Source organism: Maniola jurtina, chromosome 9, assembly GCF_905333055.1.
Source record: "Maniola jurtina chromosome 9, ilManJurt1.1, whole genome shotgun sequence".
Classification (NCBI taxonomy): Eukaryota; Metazoa; Arthropoda; class Insecta; order Lepidoptera; family Nymphalidae; genus Maniola; species Maniola jurtina.
In genome coordinates this window covers 5,270,141-5,291,937 of record NC_060037.1, presented here as the reverse complement: position 1 = coordinate 5,291,937, position 21,797 = coordinate 5,270,141, and the positions used below count along the sequence as shown (strand labels likewise).

Sequence of the window (21,797 nt, the reverse complement as noted above, 5' to 3'; positions counted from 1 at the left end):
GTGAAGTACCATCATACAATGATTATTAAGAACTCATTATAAGATAAGGTATTACCTATAAGTAAGGTATACGTATACCAGATACCTACTTACATATTATTTACGACAAAGCTTTAGCTCTCTACCATCTCTCTGCTTCGTTCACGTGGGTTTAGGTTTAAAAATCCCGTTAAAATCCCATTGTTTGCCTAGTTAAAATGTAGTTAAATATAATGTTCTAGTCTGTGAAACTCTGAAATGATTCAACCATTTTGAAGATTAAGCTAGACAAACAGACACAGAGACACATCGTCAAATACCTGTCACATTTTTTCCATACAACCCATGGAATTAGGAAGTAGGTACTTAGTAGTAATACAAGTACCTACTAACTTTTCGAAAAACACTACTAATTTTGTTTTGTGAAAAATATTAACTTAGAGCGCATTCTTAGCCGTAAAGTGGCGCGCTGCTTTGTAAATCCATATAATTTCAATCGATGAACTGTTGCGCGGTCGAAATGCGGTTGTAGTGTACAGTTGCATTCGCGCGTTTTTGTTTACCTATATGGATTTAAAAAGCAACACGGCCGCAGCGTTGCAGCCGCGCTGCCTCCGCGCGGCACTTTGCGACTAATTTGAAGCCGCCCTGTGTTTTTGACGCTCTCACTTGCTAAAATGTTTTCCAGTATTCGGTCGATAGACAGTCTTCATCATCATCATCGGCCTGTGGATGTCCACTGTTGGACATAGGCCTTCCCTATAGAGCGCCACCACACCCGGTCCTCAGCCTTCCTCATCCAGCCACTTCCCACCAGCCACTTTATATCGTCGGTCCATCGTGCTGGAGGGCGTCCCATGTTTGCTTAAACGCGGTCTCCACTCAAGGACTTTCCGGCTCCAACGGCCATCGCCTCTACGACAGGCATGGCCTGCCCACTGCCACTTCAGCTTGCTAATAGTTTGTTCTCCTGCGGATCTCCTCATTTCGGATCTTATCCCTCAGGGAAACTCCTAACATAGCCCTCTCCATAGCTCGCTGAGCAACTTTGAATTTGTGAACAAGGCCATTTGTCAGTGTCCACGTTTCAGCACCATAGGTGAGGACGGGAAGGAGACACTGGGAAGGATAGACAGTCTTATAAACTTTATATAAATAATAATAAGTAGGTATTTAGATTTTGATTTGTGTAATTATTTGTATTGATTCATAGGCATGTATTTGTAGTTTTCTCCCCTTTATCACGCGCATCCTCTACAAAGGGTTAACATAAAAGCCATTTTCAGGACAAGTGTACTCCACTTTATGCCGAGCTTTCGCTTCACTTTGGCTTAATTGAGGTCAGGACCTCAGTCGATCATTCTTTTAAAACCAATTAAATACCTATTTTGTTTTTAGGGTTCAGTCTTAGTTCACTTAATTTTTTTAGCATTTAAAACCGAACTTAATAGAAACCCCAGCGCGCTTCCTGCAGCGCTTTTCATACAAACGTAGATTGGTTCTCATTTGAAGATAAACCAATCAAACTCAATGAAATTTTGTAGACACAGATATTTGAGAAAGCATTGGTGAGCGCACTGTGGCTACTTCTCTTAAGTATTTGGTTTTTTAGCATTGTAAAATATACCTTTTGAGCTGTTTTTAATTAGTTCCTAATAGAGTGCAAGGTCTGGTATTATTTATTTTCTCTATTGTGTGGAGGCTGCGGAGCTAGGCTGAACTCTTGCCAGCTGCAGATTGTATCTTGACCTTTTTGCGGACTCTTTGTCACTTGCGATAACCTTGGCCGTGGATAGTTTTGAGTATTAAATACTTGCCATAATAAAATAAAATACCTAATATAACAAAATGCAATAAAGGAAAAACCAGTCAAGTGCGAGTCCGACCTCGCTCTTTTAGAGTTCCGTAAGTAATATGAAATATTAGTAAGCATCTACCTATGAAATATTTATTTTCCGAGTAAGAACATCGCAATAAACGGTGAATGAAAAACTCAAAAAATGTTCGTTAGTTAAGCTCTAAACATTGATATCGCACATGCTAGGGTAAAAAAAAAAATCTTGAAATCATATCAGAATACATAATAGAACCTACAGGAATTGTAGCAACACATATAACACTTATAACAGTACTACGAGTACACGTGCTACGAGTACCTACCGCTTTTCTAACGACTAAACCCAAATGTACGTACACCAATGAAATACGGACCTTATTGCTTGACGTTAAAATTTGAAACACAAGAACAATAGAAACTTGTGCTATCTCACTCATATTCGCGCATACAAAATATGACACGTACGCATCAACCTTAATAACGTATGAACGCGCCCTATGATTGGCCGAGATAATATATTCTCGCCGTTAAAAAATAAGATTTCTGCGCAGGTACATCGGCGTAACTGTAACAGATTTTCCTAAATATAGCAACAATCTAATATATTATGTAGAACAAAGTGCCATGTAATAGGTACATTAAGTATCTAAGTATTATCAGATTTCCCTAAGCGGATACGATGATACGAACAATGGCTTCCTAAGTAATCATGCATAATATATGTATATTGATCGTTAGTAAATTATTCGCGTACCTACTCAATGAAAAGAATCTTTTTCAATATTATGTTTATTTAAAGCGTCAGCGTGGTGGACTAAGGCTTCTTATTCGTAGAAGAGACCAGTGCTCAGTAGGGTTGAAAGTAGAGTTAAAGGGGATGATGATCTTATAAAAAGTAAGAGCAGTAGGCACCTATTAAACATCTACCTAGTAAAAAATACAAGTACCTGCTTCGTTAAACATGATACGTAATGGTTTCTTACGTCATTAATTTATTAATTCGTGCCAACTTTCTATGAAAAGCTATCAATTTACGTAGAAAAATACCTCCTTGCAAATAACGACCTCGATAAAAAATTATCTAACTTAAAGGGCTCAGTTTTTCTTCAAACTTTAGTTTACCAAAGATATAGCAGGAATATTTACTGTTAATTCTCTTTTTCTCCAGAGCACCACGAAACAGAGTCCGTCCATAGCAGTCGATGGGATCTCCACGTACCCTGGCCTCGGGTTCGGTCCCATGGGACCGGTGGCACCCCTCCCAGGACAGCCACCAGGCACTCAGCTTCGTCAGCAACAAGTTACAACTACGGAAGCCGTTACCACCGTCAAACCGAAGAAGGAAAGGACATTCGTTATAGCAGCAGTCGAATTCCATCGCGTTGAGACTCCATTCCTTATTGGAGTATGGATCTTTTTTGCTAGCCTTGCTAAAATAGGTAAGTTTGCTTAATAGGAAAGCGTAGGAATGAGTTTCTTTCGCCCGCTATGTCTCTTATTACTAGGATACGACCTTCACCCATCTGATAACCAGCTGAATGCTTATTTTTATGAAACGTAGAACATAAACCTCGCATGGGTTGCCTAATGAAATCAGTTCAAGCTACCGTAGAATAACCAACTTTTTCGATTTGTCATCCATCTGATAATCAAATGAATTATTACACCAATCGAAAGCAATAATCATAAGGATGTTTGTGTGTTGTTGGGTAGATAGAAATTGCCACAGAGACACGAGTTTTAACATCTTGATCAGTAATATATTTTCAAAAACCAAACAGAAAATTATTATTAGAATAAAATATTATGAGACTACATAAATTACGTATTTCTTATTAAATGTTATTAATTGTACTACTACATTTCAATGTATTATAATTCCGTTTTGATTTTTTTCGTCGTCTAATCGAAAACGCCATTTTGCGTTTCCCTTTTAAAATGCTCCTCTGAAACTTCAAAGGAAATGTAGTTAAGTACGTTAGCATATCTATCGAATCTGATTTGCTTGTGCTTCGGCTCATCTCATCAGATATATTGTGTTGATACTGTATAATTGGGTCTTTGTAAGTAGAGAAAGCAGCGACAAAGGGAGATGCCGTTGATTGAAGTCCAAAACCAGTAGTACGATTTTTACTAACTTGTATTCCGTGAGAGGGGCATTAAACATCAACTTCCAGGGAAGAAGTTGTGAAAGTTGACAAAGATTCTTCCTCGCCAGAAATAGGATTTGTAGATTTGTCTTCATATCTTAACGTATGGTTGTTATTATAATAGTTTTCAGACTTTGCACTTGTTAAATCAAAAGAAGCGTTGGATGTTTTATACTGAAACAAAGAGTCTTTTGGAACGATATTCTCGCTCCTAAATTGACAACCAACATCTCTTATGTATGTTACATCGCTACTCCCATATTCTTTAACCTCATCTTGGGATATGATGCATTTACAATCAACGCCTACGTACTTGGATGATTTATTATATTTGCAACATTGGCAAGGTGACTGATTTTGTTGGTGACAAGGTGAAAACGTAGCTGATACACCTGGCATTTGTTGACTCAAAATTTTTGGAGAATATTCCTCATACTCACAAGTTGGATTAGTATAATTTAGTGATTTTTGTTGGTAAGCAGAAGTCATTTTGTTTGGAGGAAAATAAGTATATTCGGCGAGACATGGATCATCTATTTTCTTATTTCGAATATTATCGCAATTGAAACTTTTAGTGTAAGGTATACATAATGGTACATTAACACAACGAGGACGATGTAAACAAGGTGGGACTAACTCGCAATTATTTTCGAAAACGTACAATCTTTGACAAGATGACACGACTGTACACGGTGGATGGTGCCGGCATGCTTTAGAGATTCTTATCATTTTTGAATTATGTTTTGCAAAAGATAATCTTCTTCTACATTTCAAATTCATATTATAAATATTTTCCGTAGGTAAAATTTGGCATACTGGCACTAATTCGCAAAGAGGGTCGTGAATACAAGTGTCTGTATCATCCTTATTACTGATTTTGTAATTTTGATTTTCGGAAGGAGATGAAGTTCGATTATTGAGGTAATTTATAGATGTCTTCGATTTAAGACTATCTTCATCTTCAGTACTTAAAATTTCTAATATTTCTTTACAGTTAGGGCAAATTACTGGTTTAGATTTCTTATGAGGTCTACTTTCCACTTTTTTCCGTTTTTTAACCCTTTATTCCTATTTTGACCCTTATCCTCGATAAGTTTTGGGATATCGTTATTATTAGTAACAGGTTCCTGATAAACAGCCGTCATTTCATATTTCTTTGGAAATTCAGTAACATTTCTGTGAGTAGGCTCATCTTCATAATTCGCACTACATTTAGATTTTTTCATTTGATTATACTTATTATTATTATCTTCCTGGGGCAAAAAATTTGGAGTACTGGTTATTTGATCTGCAACTGTAAGACTCCTATTTTTTGCTAGTTCTGTAAGTGATTTATCTGTACATGGGCAGGCATACGAAAACAACTGGCAAGGGCAAGGATCTTCTGTGCGTTTGCCTTGGTCTTTCATTTTACTTTTTTTCTTTGCTGGTATTGGATTTGTATACTGTTTTTGATATTTGGCAGATGACCAAAATTTTTGAGCGTGATTATTTTCATTATTTACAATAGAATCAGATATACTTTTTGTATAATCATTGTCTCTAAGGAAAATTTCTGAAGAAAGCATATTATTATTATCATTGCGAGATCTCTTTTTCATCTTTTTTGATATGATTTCTAAACTGTCTAATCTTTTAGGTGTTGATTTAATTTGTGTAGCACATTCTTGAATGATAGTTTCTGATTTTGCTGCAAATATAATATTTTTATGAGATTTTTCACTATTTCGTTTTGCTATTTTCCTTTCTGAAATAGGGTATTGCGGAACAAAGTGATAAGAATGTCTTTTTGCTATCAGATCCAGATCATAGAATAAGGTACTTGTTGATCTTATGATATGTATATCACTGCTATTTTGGTTTAAGGCGTGGTAAATTTCACTTGTTATGTATGATGTTTGGTTTAACAAAAACGATGCATTTTTATCATAAAACATTTTTGCACTGTTTCTGCAAGAAAATTAAAAATATTTTGAGTGAGTTGAGAACAATATTTTATCCATTTAAATAATAATAATTAAGATATCTATGGCTTGAACAATAATGTTTTTGATGTCTTCTTCCAGAGGATTGTTATATGTGCTAACAATACAGTTACGATTCACATGGTTGAAAATTACTTACTTGTATTTTTTTTGAATAATTTTCTATTTGTTTCCTTTTGACTTCTTGACTTTGGCCAGTAGACTTACAATGTCAATCACAAACAATTTGACATCTAAATTTTTTATGACCATCGATTAATTATATTTCTGTATAAAAAGTTTTACATATAAAGATGCTTCATTAGTATTTTTTTGTTACAGGATTTCATATGGCACCAAAATTATCAAAAATGTTTCCGGAATCATGTCTCCTTATTTTTGTGGGAGTCTTAATTGGAGCAATACTTTTAAGTACTCACAGCGTTCACGTGCAGCCGTTGACACCTGATACTTTTTTCCTTTATATGTTACCACCAATAATACTGGATGCTGGATATTTTATGCCTAATCGATTGTTTTTCGATCACCTAGGAACAATTCTTTTGTTTGCGGTTGTTGGGACAGTATTTAATACGCTTACTATAGGTAAGTTGCACACTATAACCTTCGATTAAATTATGTTTAATTGCGATCAAATTTTATGAAGATTTTTTTTTACAATAGGTACATCTTTATGGGCTTGTGGTCAATCTGGAATGTTCGGCTGTCAAACACCGTTACTGGATATGCTTTTGTTCGGAGCCCTCATATCAGCTGTAGACCCGGTTGCTGTGCTTGCGGTATTTGAAGAGATACATGTAGATGAAGTACTCTACATTGTAGTGTTTGGAGAGTCGTTGCTAAATGATGCAGTCACTGTCGTTCTTTATCACATGTTTGAGGCTTATACGTAAGTATCACTCTAAATAAAAATATGGGAGAAAGGAATTTTAATTTATAAGGCGTGTTTGAATATTTGATGGACGTAAAAGAAAGACTTTTACGTCCTGGATATTGCTTGTATTGGATTCTTTATTTTCAGGGAGATGGGTCCTTCACGACTCATGTATACAGATTTCTTGGCTGGCTTTGCATCATTCTTAGTGGTGGCAGTTTGTGGCACCTGCATTGGAGTAGTGTGGGGTTTTGCTACAGGCCTTGTGACCCGCTTTACACATGAAGTTAGAGTCATAGAACCAATATTTATATTTGTCATGGCTTATTTGGCGTATCTCAATGCTGAAATGTTCCATATGAGTGGAATTCTAGCGTAAGTCATACCTGTTCAATTACTATTATTAATTCATGCTTCATTTTAAGCGATGTAAAGTATGTTTTTCATTAATCGGATTTATCGAATCCATACTAATATTATAACTGCAAAAGTGTGTCTGTCTTTCTGTCTGTCAGACTGTCTGTCTGTTAGCTTTTGACAGCGCGATTTTGATGAAATTTGGTACAAAGTTAGCTTACATTTTATCCCGGAAAATCAAATAATTGCCACGGGATTTTAAAACCTTAATCCATGCAAATAAAGTCGCAGGCATCAGCTTATTATTAATAAATTCATGCAGTTATTGCAACTTGTAATTGAATTTATTTTCCATACATCTTGCTTATTAAGTACTTTATCAATTTTTTTCTCTGTACGTATTCGACTTAGCAACACTAGATTGAAAAGGTGAATTGATTTCAGTATAACATTCTGTGGCATAACAATGAAAAACTATGTGGAGGGCAACATATCGCACAAATCACACACAACGATCAAGTACACGATGAAAATGCTTTCATCGTCTTCTGAAACGATCATTTTCATGTTTCTTGGCGTAGCCACTGTTAACAACAACCATGACTGGAACACGTGGTTTGTCTTGTTGACTATAGTTTTTTGCTCAGTCTATCGCATAATAGGTAAGAAAAATCTTCCTTTCTTTATCTCTAATACTTAGTATCAATATCTTTGATTTTTCATAGATATAGGTTTTTTTTTGTTTATCTTTATTCTACTGTAGCCACTGAATCCTACGATAAAGTGGGTAATTTGTTGACATTTTACGATGAATATCTACCACGAGATTAAGTACCTAGGTTCTTTTAAACAATAATATAAATTTAGATAAGAATCTAGATTTAGATTTTTGAGTTTAGAGCCTCGATAGGTCAACGGTTGAGGAGCGGACTGAATTCCGAAAGGTCGGCGGTTCAAACCCCACCCGTTGCACTCTTGTCGTACCTACTCATAGAACAAGCTTTACGCTTTATTGGAGGGGAAAGGGGAGTAGGTATTAGTCATCTCCAACCATATTCGAGGGTCCATTAAAGATTAGTACAATGTTAATTTTACCGATGTGATTGAAAATTGTCTGTTTCAGGAGTGTACATATTTAGTGCGGTAGCTAATAAGTTCCGTCTGCACAAATTGAATACCGTCGAAAAGTTTGTTATGTCTTACGGAGGTAAGGTGTTTTATTGAATTTATTTACGTATGCAAATAAACAAACAAATTTATCTTCTTTACATTAGTAAAAACGCTTTTGAATGTAGTACTTAATGCTAATTATTCAGTTAAGTAACTGTATTTTGTCTTTACAATTTTCTAATCCCATATCTTTTCTTAAAAATAAATTGTCATAATTTTGTTAAATTCTAATACCTAGAAAAAACAATGAAGTGAATAGAAAACATGAAGATACAAATGATAAATTGTTCAAATGAGTTGATACACTTTACCATCTATAAAACAAAATTACCTATTCAACTACAATTACTGACCCAGTTCTAATAGCTGTCCGGAAAAACACGCAGTAGTCGACGAAGGGCACAAACAAATTACTTATATGCGGTAGGTGTGTTAAAATAACGGCCAACGTTATGCAGCAGTTTGTTTGTTTATCTGTGTAAGCAATAAACAATTTTATGAACCGTAATACATCCATGGCCTATATTTTCTCAATGCACACATAAACCAGGTCTCCGAGGCGCGGTCGCATTTGCATTGGTGCTATTAATAGATCCAGAAGTGGTTAAACTCCAGCCAATGTTTGTAACCACAACGATAGCAGTTATTTACTTCACCGTGTTCATCCAGGGGATCACTATTAAGCCCTTGGTCAGGATATTAAATGTGAAGACTGTTGAGAAGAGGAAACCGACGATGAATGAAAGAATACACGAGAGGGTAACGATGTTTTCAACTAAAATAAAATTATTTTACGAATTGGAACCTTCTATCATTTATTATTTATTGTTGAGAGCGTATATTGAATATATATGTAGCTATATTGAAGATAAACGCGGTCACGTAAACGCATTAAGTGAAAATAAACATAAAAAGTTTAGCCCCTCAAAACTTTCCAGACTAAACAATCGGGCATGACTCTGGTTCGCAGGATTTCAAGAACATCCGAATACTTATCAATAATGTTGCGATACTGACAATACCGTCAATATTTACTCGACATAGGATTGCAATAGAGCATGTTGAGTGATTATATTGATATTTAGTGTAACACATTAATATGATTAAAGATCGTAGAGAAACAGATTTGTTTCTGAAAAAGATGGTCCAGACTACATTTTTTTCTTTTTTCCTTTCAGTTTATGGACCATTTAATGGCAGGAGTTGAAGACATTTTGGGAAAACACGGTAACCACCACATTAGAGATAAATTCAAGAGGTTTGACAATAGATTTATTCGACCCTTCTTACTTCGAAATTATCAGGTAATCCTGTTAATAATTGATATACTTACTACTTAATAAATGCAAATTTTATATATTGTAATACTGGTAATGTTTTTAAAGGGAGCTGAACCTAAAATTCTAGAAACTTATTCCAAACTGGCTATGAAAGACGCAATTGAGTATATGCAAAGAAATGCATCAACGATTGGTAACATATCTGGTGCAGAGTCAATGTCTGCTATTTTTAAGAACTACACAAGCGCGAATTTTAATGGAAGGTTCGTATGCAAATATTCGGTAACCCAAACTCAACCATCAATTTTTTTACTGTTTTTATTTGATGGAATTGAAATTTCAGCCCGAGCTTTAGTCAATTAGATTCCTCAACGTGGAACATTGATATGCAGGAATTGGAATACAATCCGTCCAAAAAAGATTTGACAGACGCAAGAATTCATCATCTGCTCGCTGAAGAACTCTGCAAACCATATCGTCGTGTATGTATTCTTTTGTTACTATAATCAGTTGCATCATCATTACCATCTGGATGATCCAGTCTAATTTTTTTTACAGGCTAAACTACTAGATAAAAATGACAGTTCATTTTTTAAATTTTAATCTTACGGTCCTTTGAATATCAGCTATGTTGAGGTTTTGATGATAAGTGATAACTATTTTTGTCAACTTACAACTAAAGTTACCCCGGGTCATGTTAAATGATCTTACCTAAAAAAAAAAATAGCTTTATGTTTAATGAATATATTAATGAATCTAGAATTTTTGTCATTAGCATCGTCGGTTGAGTTACAGTCGACATGCTGTAAACGATCGGGATTTGGGCACACAAGTAAACTATAAGACTCATATGAATATACGGCGATTAGTAGGCGACAGAAAGCACCATCATAAGCGCAGTAAACGAGGGAAGCAGGCAAGTATTTAACCAAATTTTGTCATATTATTAATATTGAGGAAGACAAAAAAAAATCATAGAAGAAACCCTTGGTTTTGGCGTATGTTTGCACTAACATTTATGAAATTTTTAAGCATATCTTTTCATGAGATTATTTTTATTTACAGTTATTCCTGCAACTACAGTTGAATAAAAATTTTATAAACGTATCTATATAAACAGATTCGCTGATATTATTAATTTCATTGTTTGACAGTCAGTTTTTTTTTTCGTATTTGTCGATCCTGTTATGGTACTGCTGAAACTGAAACTACATTTTCTTCTACTTTTACTGAATCTGAAATATTTGTCATTTCTTTTGCAGGATGGAAAGAATCATGTTACTTTCCCAGAATTCCAGCAAAATGGTTCGGCCAAACAGTTCACGCACGGTAAAAAAAAATATTATAGATTAGGTACATAATAATTTTTTAATATAATCACGAGTGTCAGTCGCATGCACGTGTGGGATTAAGTTTTTTTTTTAAATTATTTTCTTATTTATTTTAAATTTTAATATACCATCGTTACTTTAATTTGCTTCACAAAAGCCTTTTCTTTAGTAACTTAGAGTTTCGAATTTTTTGTACTTAGTATCTTTAAAAAAAATATCGGCGGTGCCCGCTCTTCGTCCGCATGGATTTGGGTTTTTTTTTAAACCTGGTGGGAACTCTGATTTTCCGGGTTAAAATTAGTGTATCATCACCGGGCCGCTAGCTAAATCAGTTAGATAGAAGGGCTTTTCAATGGTAACAGACAGATAAACACAATTTCGCCATTATAATATTAAAATATGGAGTTTGTATAGTGCAAAATAATATTTAGGTCTTATATCTATTTAGGTATTATAGAGGATAATATCTGTAACATAGTACATAATTATCAATTTATATCGAACTAGATGTAGTACTTTTACATATTCTATGACGTTGATTGAAGAAGTTTTTTTGATAAATGTAGCTACCTCTACCTACCTAGTAAGTAGATGATGGTAACATATGCAGTTATGCACATATAGACGTCATGTTATGTTTATTTTTGCATGCGTGCGATTTGACGTACGATAAAAATAATGTTGTTAGATAAAAAATGCGTTCATTAATTTGCCTTAGAGATATCTGATAAGACACCCCTAAGACAAAATAATGAAGGATGATTTTCATAAAATTTGCCGTAGATGTCTACATAGATATACCTACCTACATACCTATGTAGACATATAAGGCAAATTTTATTGGAAAATACAATATCATGTCAATTTTTTGTGATACATCAATATCCTCGGTACGGGATCGAATGATATTATTGATAGCCATCCAATCGTGGCATACTCTCCTTAACTTCAGAATTCCAGCCAAGACACGGTTTTTGAGAAACCTATAGGTATTATGGGACAATCATTGTAGCAATGTACAGTTGACACTTCTAAGAGACATAGGAAGGTAGAAAATATAAGGTTGTATTGTTGACAGACTACATTGATGAAGTGCTTCAAGAGGACGAGGACCAGCCCCGCCGGGAAGCCGACGATGGCGGTATAACTTTTACTGCCAAATCCCCACGTAGGTATTATGCATGTAACACAATGGTGTTTCCCTTTTTGAACTTGAACATACATAGAGTTGGTTTTTTTTAGCTTTAAAGGATTCTCGGCGGATCCTTTCGGTTTATAAAAAGTGAGAAATAATGTCCTGTTAATTTTTTGCATGGGTTTGGACAAGCTCCTCTCATTGTCTCCAATTGATTGATATTTACTGCATCTGCAGTTATTTTTGAATTGAAAATGTTCAAGTTCAAATATTTTTGATGTTGTGAATAAATTAATGTCGTATTTTTATTACACTTGTAACTTGTTTAACAACTATGTCACTAAAATAATTTGGAATTATTAATTTGGTATGTATTGATTTACTAATATTGTTTTTAACACTAACTTTGTATACTTGATCCCCTATCCGATATACTTACTTATAATATTTTTGGTTTAAAATGATGCTAAAGTTACATGCATTTATTTTAGCATGTTCAAAATTTTCTAATAATTCAAATATTGATTATTTTAAACCTTCCCTTTCATTTAATAATCATTTTTGACCAATTCGATTAATTTAGGCTATAGACGCTTGTGTTTCATATTTTAAGTAACCTTATTTAACCCACTTCTTTTGAATAGTGCTCAAGTTGGCTAGTATTAATTTGTGACGTTATCCTTTTATAATTAATGGTATTTATTACTTGCTATTATCAGCTTCTTACCATTGTTTGTGTTTGATTGTCGTTTTCTTCCCTTCTGGCAACTTCATGTGGCACCGCAAACTAACCAAAACTCTCGACAACTGGCGATACTAAAATATCAGCTGGATATAACGAAGTTAGTCCGACGTCCTCGCATAAAGAGAACAGTAGTTCTCTGCTAAATCAGTTGGCTAACTTGCCTGGCTTCAATCCGCTAAAAGCAAGAATCGTTAAGCAGTACGCTAAAACGCCTGAAGAGATATTGCCGACAGCTGTTGAGAAATCTTTACCGTGGAGAAGGGACAGATCCACGTATAATTTCGGTATGTGTGATAAAAAGAGTTTAACACGACACTTGTTCGCTTTTGGATGACCAAAGGTTTATTTTGAGCGCGTTTTTTTATTATTTATCATATCTATAAATGCTTTTTATTAATAGTGATGTGCACATGCCTGTAGTAGGTAGTTTAATAAAATATAATATTATGTAGGTAGGCTTGTTAGTCATGAATAAAGTCAGTCGTCATCAAATAGTGGTTTGATTTGGACCCATGTACTTATTACATGGTGTCAGGTGTAAGTTTAAACATAGGAAATGTAGCTAAAAGTGATATAAAAGTGTTGTTTAACTTAATTAATACTCGGAAGAAGTTAAAAATACGTAATGGCTAACGATAGTCGAGGTGACGGCATTAGTGCGGCTATTCAACAACCCGCGCCATTACAGCAAGATGGCAACCTGGCTACGAATTGGAGGGAATGGAAAAATGCATTTGATTATTTCTTGATTGCAACAGGCAAGGAGACAGCAAGTAGTAAGGAAAAATATGGGTTATTTATGCATTGTTTGGGCCAATATGGCCGAGAAATTCTCGAAGAACTCGATGTACCGCCGGAACAAGAAAAAGATTATAAAACGTTATGTGATAAATACAGTGAGTATTGCGATCCAAAGAAAAATGTAAACTACGAAAGACATATTTTTTTTGAAACTTACCAGAACGAACATAATTTTGACAAATATTTGGGAATATTAAAAAAATTAAGTAAAAATTGTGAATTTGGATCTTTGAAAAGCAGTCTCATTTTAACGCAATTAATACGTGGTTTAAAAGATTCGCAAATGAAAGAAAAATTACTAGCGAAATCGTCGATCACATTAGAGGAGGCCAGTACGTGGTGTCGAGCGGCGGAGCGAGCGAGCAAGGAGGCGGCGGCGTGCGCGGCGCGCGGTCCCGCCGCCACCGTCCCCGCCGGCGCGCTCGAGCAGCTGCAGCGAGGCGCGGCGCGGCCCCGCGGCGCTGCCGCCGGCCAGCCGGGGCCCGCGGGCGGCGCGAGTGCTGGTTGGCGCGGCCGGCAGCGGGGCGCGGCAGTGTCTTCATATCGTGTTTTCAATGATAGTGTTTGTGAAAAGTGTAACTTGCGTCACAGTAGGCATTTAAGGTGTCCTGGATTTTCAGGAAAGTGTTTCAGATGTAATGGAGTAGGCCACAGGGCCCGATTTTGTACTGTGAAGTTTACGCGCGAAGTCGTCGAGGAGCCCAAATTGGAGGAGGAACGATGGGTAGATGAGTACAGCGAGAACGGTGAGCTACTTATGTCAAATATTTCTATTGAAGCTTCGAATGAAATGTGCGATTCATGGTGTGAAACTATAGATGTGGACGGAGTTTGTATACAATTTAAATTAGATAGTGGCGCGGAAGCATCTGTCATGTCTTTAAGTTCATATGAAAAAGCCGGTTTCGATAAAAGGAAATTAATTAAATGCCATACCGTTTTAAGAGAAATTAGCAAATCTAAGTTGCCTGTAATTGGATATTTTAATGGATTACTAAAATTCAAAGAACAAGTATGCTATGAGAAAATTTATGTTTTAAATAATAATTGTAATAACTTATTAGGTTTGAAGGCATGTATAGCTCTAAAATTAATTGCGCGATTGAATCAAGTGTCTCTTGACCTCAAAAGGTATGAGTCGATATTTGAAGGAATAGGTTGTTTACCTACTGTTTGTAAAATAGTTGTCGATAAAACAATATTGCCCGTTGTCAGTCCCACGCGAAAAATACCAATGAAAATGCGGTCTCGTCTAAAAGAGGAATTGGATAATATGGTTAGATTAAATATTATTAAAAAAGAAGATGGGCCCACTGATTGGGTTTCTAATATTGTTATTGTAGAAAAACCAGATAAAAAACTTCGCCTCTGCTTGGATCCGCGAAATTTAAACCAGGCCATTAAACGTAGTCATTTTCAGTTGCCCACTTTAGAAGAAATGGCGAGTAATCTGTCCGGAGCAAAATACTTTTCGAAATGCGATGCGAAAAACGGGTTTTGGATGATAAGACTAGACGAAAGTAGTTCGAAGTTATGTACCTTTTCAACGCCATATGGAAGATATAGATTTTTGCGGATGCCATTCGGAATTAACTGTGCTCCAGAAATATTTCACAACGAAATGGATAAAATATTTAAAATGGAAGGTGTCGAAGTGTTCATAGATGACATTTTAATATGGGGTAGGACCAAAGAGGAGCATGATATCAGGTTAAAAGAAGTTATGAAAAGAGCGTTAGAAAGCGGTGTTAAGTTCAATAAAAATAAATGTGTGTTTAGTGTTAGCCAGGTTAATTTTTTAGGTCATATGTTTAGCTCGAAAGGCATATCGCCAGATAAAAATAGGGTAAGTGCTATAAAAAATATGCCCAAACCGACCGATAAAAAAGGTTTAGAACGGTTTTTAGGGGTCACCAATTATTTGTCCAGATTCATACCAAGATACTCGGAAATATCCGCACCTTTGCGCGAGATGCTAAGTCAGAATAATAATTTTGAGTGGTTGGAATACCACGACCGTGCATTTAATTTATTAAAGTCAAAAATTAGTAGTGCACCGGTACTAAAATACTATAACCCCGATGAAGCCATCACGGTGTCGGTGGACGCGAGCGCGCGCGGGCTGGGCGCGTGCCTGCTGCAGGGTGGCCGGCCGGTGGCGTACGCGGCACGCACGCTCACGGCCACAGAGCAGCGCTGGGCGCAGATCGAGAAAGAGTTACTCGCAATTGTTTTTGGGTGCACGCGCTTCCACCAGTATATATATGGCCATGATGACGTTACCGTAGAGAGTGACCATAAGCCACTAGAGGTCATATTTAAAAAATCACTAAATGAGGCACCGGCTCGCTTACAAAGAATGCTATTGAAATTGCAACATTATTGTATCAAAATTCAGTATAAACCTGGTAAAATGCTATTTATAGCTGATACACTATCCCGCGCGGCGACGGAGCAGGGGACCGATGAGGATGTGTGTAAAGAAGTTATGATACATTTAAATACTCTGTACGACAATGTAGAAGCCACGCCGGAGATGTTAAACAAGATTAGAGAAGAAACTCGAAAGGATGGGATATTAACGGCGGTCGGAGTGTACTACAAAAATGGTTGGCCGGACAATAAGAGGGATACGGATATTACGGTGCGACAGTACTGGATGGTTCGTAGCGAGCTCCATCTGGTAAAGGGAATTCTTTTCAGGAATAATCGAGTTGTTATCCCGACCTCGCTTCGAAAAGATATGCTCAAGCGTATTCACGAAGGCCACATGGGGGTGGAGAAATGTCAGCGTCGTGCGCGTGACGTGATGTGGTGGCCCGGCATGAGCACGGACATCCAGCACACGGTGCAGGCCTGCGACACGTGCCAGCGCCACCGCGCCAACAACCCGCGCGAGCCGCTGCAGCCGCACCCCGTGCCCCATCTGCCGTGGGAAGTGCTAGCGGCGGACATATTCGAGTTGAGAGATAAATATTATTTACTCGTAGTGGATTACTATTCTAAGTTTGTCGAAGTTCTGTTGCTGCCCAATATTATGAGTTCGAGTGTTATTAATGTTTTCAAAGATATTTTTAGTAGATTTGGAATTCCGTCAATCTTGAAGACCGATAATGCTGGCCAATTTTGCTCGGAACAATTTAAATCTTTTAGCAACACTTGGGGTTTCACGCACGTTACGAGTTCACCGTTATATCCCCGGTCCAACGGTCTCGCCGAACGGAACGTTCGAACTATAAAGGATCTTATGTGTAAGTCATATGAAAGTGGAGAAGACTGGAAACTTGCACTACTTAATTTTCGTAATACACCACTTTCTGGAGAAAAATGGTCACCGGCACAATTATTAATGAGTCGTCGCTTAAATACTCGTTTACCTTCTGGCACTTCTCAGCTAAAACCCAAAGTAGTGAGCCCGCAAGAGATGCGCGACAATCGCTCACAACGGATAGCGCAATATAAGACATATTACGACAGAGGAACCAGAAATTTAATCCCACTATCGGAAGATGAACCGGTTCGAATGAGACAAAATAATGTATGGGTTAAGTCTCGTATTATACGTCCGGCTCAAGGAAACCGATCTTACTGGGTACAAACTGAAAATGGCGCCGTTTACAGGCGTAACCGACAACATATAATGAAAGTACCAAGCAAAGGCGAGGTTACCAATCACACAAACATGTCTTCTAGTGTCGATTGGGAACATTTAAATTCCGAGTCAACGGGCGGTGCAGATACAGGGCCGCAAACGGCACGCTCCCCGCAACCGGCGCACGCGCCTAAGGTGACAACTAGCGGTCGAGTAGTGCGTCCGCCGGTTCGATTTGACAAGGAATTTAATTATCAATAATTATTTACAAACTCAATTTAATAATTTATTAGTCAATTTTATATCGTAACTATTCTTTTAATGTATTTTATTTCAATTCTGAATAATATAATAATTATGTTATTTACTTGTTCTGGCTTGCTTAGTCAAAGAATTAAGCTAAGTTTAGATAAAAATATGACTTATAGGTAATTTAAATATATCTCAATAAGTGCTATTTAATGTATTTGTTATAATTAGCATGCTTAAACAATTATGAGTATAATATGCATTGAGAAATAAAATTTGAGGGGGGATGATAATGTATGAATAATTTATGAGTAATGAATTAGAATTATAATATGAAGACGCATGTATACGTTCAGAACATAAAATGTATTTCAAACTTATTCTATAAGGAGGGAGATGTAGTAGGTAGTTTAATAAAATATAATATTATGTAGGTAGGCTTGTTAGTCATGAATAAAGTCAGTCGTCATCAAATAGTGGTTTGATTTGGACCCATGTACTTATTACAATGCCTTTTTGGTTATGTGAATGTACCAAAATATCGCATGCCATGTTGTATGACTAATTTTCATGCTATAAATATGTATAAGCTTTTATATGTTTAGCTTATAAAATATATGTATTACTGTGTATTTTAATAAATTAAGTAGACGAAGGAATATATTGATATAAAAATAGTATTATAGAAAATCTTTAAAACAGTTACTAAATGCCGTCTAAAATGGCGAGCATTTAAAAGTCCTCTATTGGCGTTTATTGCTTGGGGCTCGTAAGTACAATTTATTTGCGCTATTTGCCTTCTTAATATTATTATAGTGGTTATTATTATTATTTTCATTCATATTATTAGTATTATTTATTTATACAACATCCTTAGTAATGTTAAAACTTCCGTTTGAATGATTGCCAACATCAAAATAAGTGTAAGCGTTTTCGTTGACTGTCGCCAAAATATTAGCAGCATGATTAGATGATTCATTGAATTTGATTTTGTAACAAAAAAGTAAACATTGGTTTTCTTCTTTTAGTGCCCAATGAAGATATACTTGAGGAAGACGAGAGGAGAATGTCTGATGACAACGGTAAATTGTTAACTTTATTACATAGCCATATACCATTATTGTTACTCACATTTCGCAAAATAAAGAAATCATTTCATTTCATTTCATTTTTAGCTGTAATGAAAGAATTTTTAGATTGCCAAATCACAAATGTACCTACTTAAGTGAATTGCGTGGATGCAACCGCTTTCAGTTGCCCACACAAGATAGAGTTCGGGTGTTTCTGAACATTGTTTGGTAATTCTCTTAAAGCGTAGACCTTAATATTATAAAGAAAACCTATATGGTCCAATTTTTAGACCTAGCTGTTTCAAGAGCTGTGCGTTGATATGTCAGTTACATAGTTTTTAACCCCCGACCCAAAAAGAGGGGAGTTATAAGTTTGACGTGTGTATCTGTGTATCTGTCTGTGGCATCGTAGCTCCTAAACTAATGAACCGATTTTAATTTAGTTTTTTTTGTTTAAAAGTTGGCTTCATCGAGAGTGTTCATAGCTATAATCCAAGAAAATCGGTTCAGCCGTTTCCAGTTAAAGTTATCAGCTCTTTCCTAGTTAACGTAACCTTCACTTGGCGGGGGTGTTATAAATTTTTAATTTACACTTGTTTCTGTAGTAACACATTAATATTTCAATATTAATATTTCTGATTTTTTTAAGGATAACGCCGCGCGTTTTTAAGAACACCTGTATGTGGCTTACATGTTAATTTGCTTTAATTTTTAGAACCATATATGACGGTGGCGGAAACAGCTCGTGTCGCCACCCCAACAGCAACCGAGACCATGTTGCCATGGAAACGGGAGGAAGCCGAAGGGACGACCGCCCTAAAACAATCAGAATTTCCCTCTTGGGCTTCGAATAAGGAGTATTTGGCGTACAGCTCACCATCTGCTACATTCTTAGGTAAAGTATACAGAGATTTGGACTCTCGTCATATTTTATACTGGATTATTAATCGATGTTTCACAATATTTTTGATCAGATTTAAAAATTATGAGGACTTGGCAGAGTTACCAAAATTCGGAATATTTTGCTTGCTCTCCTGTCCTTAATAATTAAGTCTTACAACGATTCAAATCTACAGAGAGCGTTTTGAAGCTTAGTTTTATTATACTCTAAACATGTAGCAAATATTTGCTAAGATTATATTATTAAAACATTGAAAAACTGCTTATAAAAGTTTATACTATTATTGTCTCCCAGTCTAACAGTAGGTACCTTACAACTTTTCTTGCACTGATTTGCTGACTTTGTTTTTCCTAAACTATCGATGTTATCCTGTAATCTTTCAAAGTTTATACTGTTCCCGTTACGATGCCAGCGTTGACTTAATGTGCATGGTAATTTTACAATGACTTTTCAAAATCCTTGATTATATAAGCCTCTGAAGCTAATGCTGCTTTTCAAGCACTTAAAAATCAATGCACTTTTTGTTTTATTTTATCGTGATTTGTGATACAATTTTTTCCTTCAATTTATTTTATGATGGTTTTGTAAATTTCTTATGCCTACAATAGCTTGTATCCCGGACTGTTTTTATACCTACAAATTCACTAGTTCTTAGTTTTACGATATCAACACTTTCTCATCGACCTATTTTTTCTCTCCCTTACCCCTTTTTACATCCCTCTTCATCATCCCAATAGGTGGTATAGAGAAGCCAAAACATCCAAAATCTATCATAGGTCTCTTCCGAAGAGAGAGTTCTAGTTCTACCCAAGCTGCAGATTTACCAGTTCTATCAGACTCTGAAAGCAAAGCAGACTCAACTAAAGGCGAGAGCTCTTCAACCAAAGGAGATTATGGGCAATCGAGGCATCCGCCAAGTTTTCTATCAAAACGAAGCACAAGCCTTGGTGGTCCATCGGTTCTGTTAATGGAAGACGTAGCTCATTCTGATCCGCTTGGAGCATCGTCCCGACCAGCCAGCATCATGCAGGGGCCACATCGGGGACAGTGCAGAAGGGGATCCATGCTAGAACTAACAGGGTGCGTATATTCATCTATCTATTTTGAATTCTTTATCACCAGCGCGATTATATTCATTTACACAATTTGTTTTTAACCCCCGACCCAAAAAGAGGGGTGTTGTAAGTTTGAAGTGTGTATCTGTGTATCAGTCTGTGGCATCGTAGCTCCTAAGCGAATGAACCGATTTTTATTTAGTTTTTTTTGTTTGAAAGGTGGTTTGATCGAGAGTGTTCTTAGCTATAAGAATCCAAGAAAATCGGTTCAGCCGTTTGAAAGTTATTTACTTCTTAGAGAGTTTGGTGTCGGGGGTTTTTTAATTTTGAATTTATTTATTATTGTTATTTTAATGTTCTTACATTTACGAGTACCTACCTGTCTATAGCATCCCGGAATTTCTTTTTGCTACTTATGAGCTATATTAAAATAAAACGTTGATTTGAAAGGATTACATTTGTCGCTTTTCAATAAGTTTAGGTTGAGATCTAGACTTATACATCTATACTTTGACTGCTTAGATTTTGTGTAGAGATGAAACGAGACAAGTTTATAGCCAAGACACAAATCTGTCTTCTTTTAACTCTTAGTATCTATATATTTGCACATAATATATTATACAGTATATAATATGTGCAAAGTCAATGTACGCTCTATAGATCTCAGTCTCAGTCTGTGTTATTAGGTAGGTAATATATTATTTCGTCTTCGGATACATAATATTACTTAACCTATTTTTTTCTCCCAGATCTTTGTCACGTGACGCGATAACTGAAGAAAAATGCAGCAAATCCCTGCCTGAGAGTGAACGGATGGGCGTGCGGAGACTAACCTTAGGGCAGCAAAGTTTACCTCGGGAGCCTTTCAGACGCCAGCTCACCATGGCGTCTACCCTCCTCACTAGCTCATCGTCGGACGATTCATCCGATGAAAACACCTGAGTGCCCCGCCGTGGCAACCAAGATAGGTTGCCACTGTTAAAGTATAGGACACTAGAGTAAGTCCCGAAATTACCAGCTGTGGTAATGTTACGTGTACTCAATTGAATATTTTTGTATGATAAGGAATTTGATATGGTGTTTTTAGCGGGAGATCAGTGTGATCGCAGTGTGATAACACAGTATAGGTAATATCGATTTGTATTTGTATAATTATTGTATTGTAATTACTTACCTAATATTATAAAATTGTACACTTAGTCTAGTATGTGCTGATACTATTTTTTTTTTTGATAGACTAGAGATAATTAATAAAATTGTACTTATTAGAAAGCTGTTTGCTTTGG

The 21,797-nt window shown here is 36.1% G+C and overlaps 2 protein-coding genes across 8 annotated transcripts in view; one reads left to right on the top strand and one right to left on the bottom strand.

Annotated features, from left to right (window-relative positions):
• Positions 1 to 21,518, top strand: part of LOC123868286 (sodium/hydrogen exchanger 3) — a 53,714-nt gene extending 32,196 nt beyond the window's left edge. For 4 of the 7 annotated variants that reach the window (XM_045910731.1, XM_045910730.1, XM_045910729.1 and 1 more), the window contains exons 3-20: positions 2,985 to 3,255; positions 6,273 to 6,536; positions 6,615 to 6,840; positions 6,973 to 7,200; positions 7,627 to 7,844; positions 8,306 to 8,389; positions 8,903 to 9,111; positions 9,531 to 9,656; positions 9,738 to 9,895; positions 9,976 to 10,114; positions 10,408 to 10,548; positions 10,895 to 10,985; positions 12,042 to 12,131; positions 12,927 to 13,127; positions 18,514 to 18,567; positions 19,271 to 19,450; positions 20,194 to 20,536; positions 21,261 to 21,518. In XM_045910731.1, the coding sequence (XP_045766687.1) occupies positions 2,985 to 3,255; positions 6,273 to 6,536; positions 6,615 to 6,840; positions 6,973 to 7,200; positions 7,627 to 7,844; positions 8,306 to 8,389; positions 8,903 to 9,111; positions 9,531 to 9,656; positions 9,738 to 9,895; positions 9,976 to 10,114; positions 10,408 to 10,548; positions 10,895 to 10,985; positions 12,042 to 12,131; positions 12,927 to 13,127; positions 18,514 to 18,567; positions 19,271 to 19,450; positions 20,194 to 20,536; positions 21,261 to 21,453 (3,216 nt within the window). In that variant the 3' untranslated portion in view covers positions 21,454 to 21,518. The remainder of the gene's footprint in view (positions 1 to 2,984; positions 3,256 to 6,272; positions 6,537 to 6,614; positions 6,841 to 6,972; positions 7,201 to 7,626; positions 7,845 to 8,305; positions 8,390 to 8,902; positions 9,112 to 9,530; positions 9,657 to 9,737; positions 9,896 to 9,975; positions 10,115 to 10,407; positions 10,549 to 10,894; positions 10,986 to 12,041; positions 12,132 to 12,926; positions 13,128 to 18,513; positions 18,568 to 19,270; positions 19,451 to 20,193; positions 20,537 to 21,260) is intronic. The other 3 variants (XM_045910733.1, XM_045910734.1, XM_045910735.1) reach the window with 3 other exon arrangements.
• Positions 4,897 to 6,132, bottom strand: LOC123868308. The gene is made up of 2 exons (XM_045910778.1): positions 6,091 to 6,132; positions 4,897 to 5,916 (listed from the first exon to the last, which is right to left on the bottom strand). Exon 2 carries the CDS (start codon positions 5,901 to 5,903, stop codon positions 4,971 to 4,973), a length of 933 nt encoding a protein of 310 aa, XP_045766734.1. The 5' UTR covers positions 5,904 to 5,916; positions 6,091 to 6,132; the 3' UTR covers positions 4,897 to 4,970.
• Positions 21,519 to 21,797: the final 279 nt, after the last annotated feature.